Raw genomic sequence first — 9240 nt, 5'->3', positions numbered from 1 at the left:
AAAAGTCTGATGTATACCTAAGGTAAATTATCATTTTCATACGATCAAGGATATGTAAATAAATTCATTACACACATATTTTTTGTTGCTTTACTTCACAATAAGATCTTTAAGTTTTTTTTAAGATTATAAGATACTAATATTACCCAATTTGACCAAAAGGTGGATGCCACTGTTTTACTTGATTTTCATAATCATTTTGGTCCTGAATATTTGCTTCGTGCTTCACTACTGGTTGGTGACACCTTCTCATATGTTTAGTCATAGTCTTTTTATGCATAAAAGCATTTTTGCAAATCGGACATTCAAAGCTCCTTTCTCCCGTATGCCCTCGAATGTGCTGTTTTAATGCCGACTCTATTCCAAAGCATTTAGAGCAAATTTCACATTTGAACTTCTCTGTATGTATTCTCGTCCAATGTTCGGTAGACGCCCGTCGCGTAGTGAAATTACGTTTGCAAATATGGCAGGGGAACATTTTAGTTATGCCATGAACTTTTCTTAAATGCACCATTTTCGTGTAATGTTCTCTAAAAGTTTCGGAACATTTTTCGCATTTTTTATACTGAATCCGATTTTTTCCTTTATGCACGATATCCGTGTGATATCTTAGTTGACCATACTTTAAGAAGGTTTTATCACAATGCTTGCAACTAAAGAGGCTGGTTAAATGGCATTCTTTGTGCTTATTTAGAAGATGCTGGTTCAAAAATCCTGCTCCACAGGTTTCGCAAACAACCTTGCCTATATGGCAGTTCATGTGTGAATTTAATAAAGTAAAATTGAGAAATTCGGTATCACAAATGTGACATTTGAACATATTATTGACAAGCTCCATGCTATATTCCGTCATTCCGTTGCTGGCTGAATAGAAGCGTGTCCCGTGCTTAGTTTCAAGATGGCCTCTTAACGTATTTAGATTTGAATATTTTTCCCCACATAACCGACATTTTAACACAGAAATGTCAACTTGTATACTTTTTTTACCTTTTATAACATACTTTTCGAAAATTTCTTCTTTATCTCCAATTTTATGAGTAGTTGTATGTTCAAGTAAAGTCGTTATTTCTGAATGATACTCTGAGCAGAAGAAACATCTGAACCTTGACCCCATGAATATGAAAGGTCTGACAGTCGTCAGTTGGATGAATGTGGCTGCGTTTTTCCTTTCTCGAACTGTCAGTTGCCAAATACTTGTTTCAGGTATCGAGCTGTTGCCTGCAAAATGAGAAATATATTTTAAAGATTTGATTTCTTAGCTATCTATAGGAAATACAGGTTTTAGGAAGGTTAATAAGTTAACCTATCTAAGGATTTGTTCAAACACTTACCATCGCATCAATGCTGATATAAAAATGTTCCTTTCTTATACACAGAGACAGAGCTACAGCAAAGTTAATTTTATCAAGGAAATAAAACAAGTACAATTTATTTTCAATATTTTTATAAATAAGAAACTATGTTCTACAGGAGATCCTTGAAATTAGTCGCACAGCATAAAACTGTGATATGAATACTTAAGTATAAAGCTTATTCATTAAAGTAGAGCATTCCAAACATACGGTCTGCAATCGTAATTTAGGCAATTGGCGCCCAACTGGGACTGCTTGTCCCATTTGGGCGCCAAAACAAAAATACATTACGTAAAGTACACACTTAAACGATTAAGTTATGAGTTAATGTACAGAATAATCAAAATAAGCTCTCGGGTGCCATTCTTTGACATGTCTATTAAAGTCATTTCTATTAGGAAACCCATTACCACACTCAGAACAATTAAATTTTATAAACTGCTCACCCTGAACGTGCGTTCTCATGTGCTGTTTCAAACTCTTTTGATGTCTATATGCTTTTTGACATAGAGAACACACGAAATTCCTCTCTCCAGTGTGAGAGACCATATGCTTTTTTAATGTCGAAATACAACTAAAGCCTTTTTTGCACACTTGACATTGAGTTTTCTGCGAATGAAACTTATTTGTGTGCATTGTCAAACCTCTGCGGCTTGGAAATACAGTGTGACAAATCTCACATTCGAACGAAAAAGTTATACCATGGGCTTCTTTCAAATGCTTTAACTTTTTGAAATGTTCCACGAATCTTTCTGGACAGTGAGGACATCTTAACATGCGCATTTTCGTCGACCCTTCATGAGCCTTTTCTATATGAAACTTTAAATTAGAATTCGTTGTATAGACTTTGTTGCACTTATTGCAAGGGTAGCCCCCAGGGAGGTGAATTTCTTTGTGCTGCATCAAGCGTTGATGAGTCATGAAACCAGCACCACAGGTTTCACAAACAGCATTGCTAAAATGTACATTCATATGTCTATTTAGCAGTATAAAAGTTTGGAAGACTTTATTGCAAATATGACAATTAAACTGTCCGTTTTTCGAAGTCAAATCATAAGCTACTATACCATTCCCCGATACTGTAAACATCTTATTATGTTCTGTACTCAAATGTCGTCTAGTTTCATCCAAATCTTTGAGTTTTGTGTCGCAAATTCTGCATTTTAGTCCTGAAATATCAACTTTGACTGTTCGTTTGCCTTTTGGCAGATAATCTTTGAGTATCACAGATTTTTCTGGGGTTTCGTGTGTTACTGTATGTTGTAAGACAGTCTTTATTTCTGAGTACTGTTCTCCGCAGTAGAAACATTTGAAATAATATCTGCAGTACAGGAAAGGGATGGCTGTGGAACTTTCTAGAAGTATGGAGGCGTTATGTCGTTCGGATAGCGTCAGTTCCCATATACTGGTTAGGGCTCCTTGTCGTTTCTTGATTTCAGTGCCTGGGGAGATAAAATGTTCAGGTTTTAATGTTTTTTCGACCAGTTTTAGTATGCATGTTACAAAATATGCTTGTTTAGTTGGTACCTTCGTGGTTAGAACTTTTTTGATAGTGTCATTATTTTATTTGATCAGGATTTTGTTTTTACCAATTGTTTTATGTAGTTAAGGTCAAGAAAGATAAATAAATTGAAACAAAAATATAGGTATCTTAGTAATAAAATACTGTTTATTGAGATTCTCACACACATTGCTTAATTAGATATGCAGGTGTATTATGAATAGTTCACTCCAAACTCGATGGCGGTTCACAACTAAATTTTGAGCACAAATACATAATATTTGGAGAATTCATTTGAGTATAAGATCATCACTATAGAATGCCAATTTAAATTAGATGTATAAAATTTAAAATTACCGCATAGTCATAATTTAAATAAGGCTTATTTCTGTAATTTCAAACTAAATAGGTAAAACATATGGTAATACATATGCGTATGTAAAATATAATGATGAGTATGCCGTAAAAAGAGGTAACGACATTATATTTTTGAATATCTTCTAACTTAACCTAAGTATATTCAAGCCTCGTTAACTGCTTGGGTGTCGCTAATTATAAAACAATACCTCTATAAAATCAATTGACAACATTGAATCAAAGCTGTGACTAGCATATACGTGTTTGTACTTCATATCAAATTTAAGGCGGCCAACCGTCCCGCATTCTGCGGGACCGTCCCGCATTCTGCGGGACCGTCCCGCAATATGCATCCCGCATGTTCCGCATCCCTATTTTTCTACCACGCTTCTACACAACACCCACCTGCGCGCACGCTCAACAGTGCAGGAACACAGATTACCTATAATATAATCTCGTTCTCTTTATTTCTACTGAACTCGTGAGGCCTAATGATTTTGAAAATAAGACATTAGTGCACGCTGTGACACGATGTTGATAGGTTAAATTATAGCTTTTTGCTTACGGTTTTTATATTATCAGTTCCGTCCGATCATTTTTCAATGCCCCTTTCACGAAAGGTTAAGTCCCGCATTCAGTTTTCGGAAAGTTGGCCGCCTTACATCAAATCTAATCGAAAACAGTGCTCTAAAAAGTCTCAATTCAATTCATGAGATCGTTGTCGAAATTCTTGACAACAGTTTAGAGCGGCACAACGAAAACTGCTACACTACAACGCCTTCTACGAAAAAACTTAAAGTAATGTTTCGTTATTCGCGATTTAAGGCTGTAGGCAAGAACCTGACAACAACTGGCTGTCGACCCGTAGCCCATCAGACATAAAGAGCGTATGGTTAGAGGATTCCTTTCCATGGAATATAAGGACTTCTTCTTTATTCTTCAAGCCCCTATAATAGGAACCTGCCACTGCGGGTGCCACTGCTTCATATGCTTATTATAATCATTCCTGTTATGGAACCCGCTGCCACATTCTGAACAGGTAAACTTCCAAACAGGCCCGTGTACTCTCATATGCTGCCTCAAAGTTCTTGCATGCATATACGCCTTCTGACAAATAGCGCAGAAGAAATTTCTCTCCCCCGTATGACCTCTCATATGCATTTTCAGCAACGATTTAGTCCCAAAACATTTGCCACAAACTTTGCATTGTATTTTCTGAGTATGTAGTTTAGTTGTATGTTCTGTTAAAGCTCTTCGGGTTGGTAAGACCGCTTTACAAGTACTGCATTCAAAAGTAAACGTGATTCCGTGGACTTCTTTCAAGTGCGTCATCTTTCTATAATGTTCCGCAAACCGTTCGAGACAATGAGGACATTTTAATGGCTTAATTTTCTTCGCGTTGGTAACTTCATGTTTTTTGAACATGTGGTATCTTAGTTTCAGTTTAGTTGGGAACACTTCTTGACATTTATCGCATCTGTGGACGCCTGATTGGTGTACTATTCTATGGTTTATAAGTCTTTGGTGTGACATGAACCCTAAGCCACAGGTTTCACAAACCACATTAGAATGTACATTCATATGTCTATTTAGAAGGAAGAAAGAATTGAAAGTTTTCGCACACTTATGGCAGGTCAATTTCCCGTTGTTTGTGTTCAAGTCATAGGCCATTAGACCATTTCCCGCCGAATTAAATTCTTTCTTATGAGCGACAGTCAGATGCTTCCTAATATCGTCCAGATCAGAATATTTTTGTTCACAAAGTCTGCATTTGAGTTCCGATATATCTACTTTTATGACTCTCTTCCCTTTTCTAAGATACTGCTTCAATAAACAACACCTTTCTGGGGTTACGTGGAAGGTAGAATGTTTCAACACTGAATGGATTTCTGGGAAAATTTCGTTGCAGTAAAAACATTTGAAATTAGCTTGTTGGTAGAAAAATGGCTTGATAGTTGTAAATTCTAGGAAGGTTGCTGCGTTTTGTCGTTCAGATATGGTCATTTGCCATATACTGGTTCTTGGCCTGTTGTTAGTTCTGGTTGGATTCTGGGTCTGTGTTCTGGGTCGTTCCTTACCCGTCAGTCCTGGGGAAGATAAAATTTGGCCTATTTAAAATGGCTACTGAAATCTCTGCAATTCGAAGACTATAAAAAACAATTAGATTATTTAACAATATCATTATAAATTTAGGTTTTGCGTTCTATTATAATTCAAAATACAGGTTCTATTCTTAAAGCAGTATTTATTTTGCAATATTTGATTAAAAATACATAAAAATGAGTATCCTATTTGAAATACGAGCAGTCTTAACTTTTTAAAACAATGGAATACAATAAAAGCATTGGCCAATCATACACACATCATCATCATCATCATCATCTCGGACATAGGACGTCCACTGCTGAACATAGGCCTCCCCCTTAGATCTCCACAGATACCTGTTGGAGGCGACCTGCATCCAGCGTCGACGGCGACCTTTATAAGGTCATATTTCTAAATCTCAAAGCACTCCATGAACATTATTAACATGAGTAACAAGATTATTATGGTCCCCACAATTTTGTCCACATATAGAGCACAACCCCACTTCATGCGTCCTCGAATGTTCTCTAAGATTCTTCCTTCTAGCATAAGCTTTGCCACAGATCTCACACTTAAAATTCTTCTCCCCCGTATGAATCACCATGTGCCTCGAAAGACAATACTTGGAGAAGAACCTCGAGTTACACACAGGACATTCTTGGTTCCTCTCCTGAAGATGGACAGATCTGATATGAATGAGCAAATGGTATTTCAAGTCATATTCTCTACCACATGTATCACATCTATAAAGTCCTGTTGTCTGGTTATGTACTATACGTAAATGCTTTGTTCTTTGATAGTTCGAGTTGAACCTTTCAGGACATATTGGACAACGTCTTGGGAACTGCTTGAGATGGACTCCTCGATAATGCAATGTCCTTTTGGCGGCATTACTGAAAACTTTGTCACATTTATCGCAAGGAAAGCTGCCTGATTCATGTATTTGAAGGTGGCGTTTCAATAAATGCAGCGATATGAATACGGTACCACAAATTTCACAGCTATAGTTGTTATAATGTTTGCTCATATGGATTATAAGGAGTCTTAATTTTAGATATTTCTCCCCACAGATTTGGCATTCGAAATTCTCGGAACCTAACTTGAAAGGTATTATATTATCTTGCAAATTCGGCTCTATTTTCTTTCCATGTTCCTTCAAATGTATTTTCAAATTCTGCAGATTTGTCAGCGTTTGCAAACAAATCTTGCATTGTAGATATGTAACGTCAACTTTGAGATTCTTATCCCTCACTCTATTGCTTAATTCTCTCTTCATTTCTTTGATATTATGTTCATTTGTGTGGTCTTTTAACAAATGAGCATCTAAGAACGGTTTGGCGCATATGAAACATTTGTATTTGTTACTGGCGTGAATAAAAGGGTATACGGAAGAGTATTCAAAGATGACTAAAGCGTTTTGCTTCCAAGTTTGATACTCAACGCTTTTAGTTCGCTTCCTGGTTGCTCCATAGAGATGTTTTTGCACAGTCTTCACGTTTATTGTGACTGAACTTTCTAGATCATCCTCAGTGGTTTTCCAATCTATATTGTTTAAAGAAACTGGTTCTTTCAGCATGGACATGTTTGTTATCTCATTATCCTTCTTTAAGTTAACTTTATTTAATTTCTTTTTTAGTTTGTTGTTAAAGTTTTTGTCGCTAGAGTTATCTTGTTCGTATTCTAGTGAATCTAAAGAAATTGGATATTTTAGGAGTGTCAGTTTTATAACTTTTCCATCTTCATCTTTCAGAGTGATTGTTGAATTTGATTTCTGGATGATTCCTAAAAGAAAAAAATGTGTTGATATTCTTATTTACTTCAGAAAATATTGTATTATTTTTATCTTTATGTTAGTTGAAGCGACTATACTATAGTCTGCAATCACCAACCCGCATTGAGCAAGCGTGGTGATTAACGCTCAATCCTTCTCCGTGTGAGAGGAGGCCGCAGCCCAGCAGTGGGACGATAAAAAGGTTGTAACAGTTAGTTGAAGTTTCTATTGGTTTGGAATGAAAATAAAGGTTCACTGTAAGGACTAACAATAGAAGAATATCTTATAAACCATAAGTTAAGGGTTAAGAATAAAGTCCTATAGTAAACCGTCACCCATATATTTATGCCGAGGCATTTCCGTAAAAACTAAGTTTATTTAAAAAATGTCGGGGGTAAAACAAACTACATTTTGTCCTTATTTTAATACGTGTATTCAAGGTATAATACTTAAAATACTGTGTTTGAATAGAATAATAATGTATGATTTTTAATTACAATAATATTTATAAATTAAAATAAGTGAGTTTATACAAAATAAGGCTAAGTTCAGATAGATAGCATTATGTTTACGTGCGTTTCCAAAAAGCCTGCCGTTTGGATTAAAGACACTCAACTTTGAAACGCTTGTAGATAACAAAACGCATTCTAAATCAATTATAAATATCTAGTGTACCTAAAATTCGTTAAGTCTGTAAAATTTTATTTTTCAGTTGCAACTATCAAGCGAGTATCGATTTATTTCACTAAGTACAAGTACTCGATTACGATTCACGCACGATACAATTCGATTTCATTCATTAGCAAAATTTTTTGCACCAGATAATTCAGTAGACTGATTCACGGACTCAAAAAAGTACCTATATCAAGCTATTTCTTCAGCTTTTGTTGCATCAATGTCTAAATATTTCAAGACTCAAAATTTAACTAATATCATGCAAACGCAAATGATCTTTCAAATTCTTTCGCCTCAAAAACGCCATCCCACAGACATCACACTTATGATTCTTCTCCCCAGTATGAATCACCATATGTCTTTTCAATGACTCTTTGTTGCAAAACCTTTGATGACAGATGTCACACTGTTGGTTCCTTTCCTGAAGATGAACGGATCTCACATGACAAACAAGATGGTACTTCAGATTAAAGCCACGACCGCACGTCTTACATTTATGGACCCTAGTCTCCTGATTATGAACATCTTGCAAGTGAATCGTCCGCTTATAATTAGAGTTGAATTTCTCTGGGCACATAGGGCATCGTCGAGGACACTGTTTTAAATGGACCCCTCGGATATGTAAAGTCCGTTTGTAAGGGGTGCTAAAAACTTTGTTGCAACGGTCACAAGGAAAGTTGCCGGAATCGTGGACTTCTAAATGTTTTTTTAGAAGTCGTAATGTCATGAAAACGGAGCCACAGATTTCGCAGCTGTAGTTATTAAAATGCTCGCTCATGTGAATGACTAAGATTCTAACTTTGATGAAGATTTGTTCGCATACTACGCATTTATAGCCATCATCTACGGGTTCTAGATTGAAGGGTATCATATTGTCCTGTACTTCTAAATCAATGGGCTTGCCATGAATTTCTTTGAGATGGCGTTTTAATTCAACAAGATTAGGCAGTTTCCCTGCACAGATCTTACACGTTATATCACTTACATCTATTTTTAAGACATTTTCTCTTCTATTATTGACTAGTCTTTTGAGAGGCGCAAAATTATGTGTTGTATGCATGTGAAGTTTTAACTCGTTGATATCTAAAAACGGTTGAGAGCAGACGAAACATTTGAATTTGTTGCTTCCATATACGAATGGGTAGACCGTTGAGAATTCAAACACAGCTAGAGCGTTCTGTCGTATATCTGGCGTCTTTTCTTTTGTTTTAACAGCTTGGACGGATAAAGCAGTAGTTTCCACATAAGGAGAAGGAGTATTTAAGTAAACGGGAGAAGGACTGCGGGATAGAGAGATATCTCTTGCTGGCGGAGAAATATCTCTGGCTGGAGGCGTTGAGAAAGTTTTGAATGTCTTTTGTCTTAATCTAGCGAAGTCTATTAACGTTCCAAGGGGTCTACATAAACTCCTGTCGTAAGCTACTTGGAACAACGGGACGATTCTTCGCTTCGTTTCGGAGTTTGACGTGTCGGATCCTAGAAAAACAGAAATAAAATTG

The 9240-nt window shown here is 36.2% G+C and overlaps 1 protein-coding gene across 5 annotated transcripts in view; it reads right to left on the bottom strand.

The window, feature by feature from the left end:
- Positions 1-76: 76 nt before the first annotated feature.
- LOC110375732 (gastrula zinc finger protein XlCGF57.1) overlaps positions 77-9240 on the bottom strand; it is a 47072-nt gene continuing 37908 nt past the window's right edge. The window contains exon 5 of one of the 5 annotated variants that reach the window (XM_049848064.2): positions 77-1218. In XM_049848064.2, coding sequence (XP_049704021.2) covers positions 143-1218 — 1076 coding nt within the window. In that variant the 3' untranslated portion in view covers positions 77-142. Of the gene's footprint in view, positions 1219-1465; positions 2795-3883; positions 5298-5698; positions 7078-7475; positions 9218-9240 lie in introns of those variants that run through there. The other 4 variants (XM_064042985.1, XM_049848061.2, XM_049848057.2 and 1 more) reach the window with 4 other exon arrangements.

Source organism: Helicoverpa armigera, chromosome 30 (genome assembly GCF_030705265.1).
Source record: "Helicoverpa armigera isolate CAAS_96S chromosome 30, ASM3070526v1, whole genome shotgun sequence".
NCBI lineage: Eukaryota > Metazoa > Arthropoda > Insecta > Lepidoptera > Noctuidae > Helicoverpa > Helicoverpa armigera.
The sequence above is the reverse complement of the archived record's forward strand: the minus strand, read 5'-3'. Positions and strand labels throughout refer to the sequence as shown.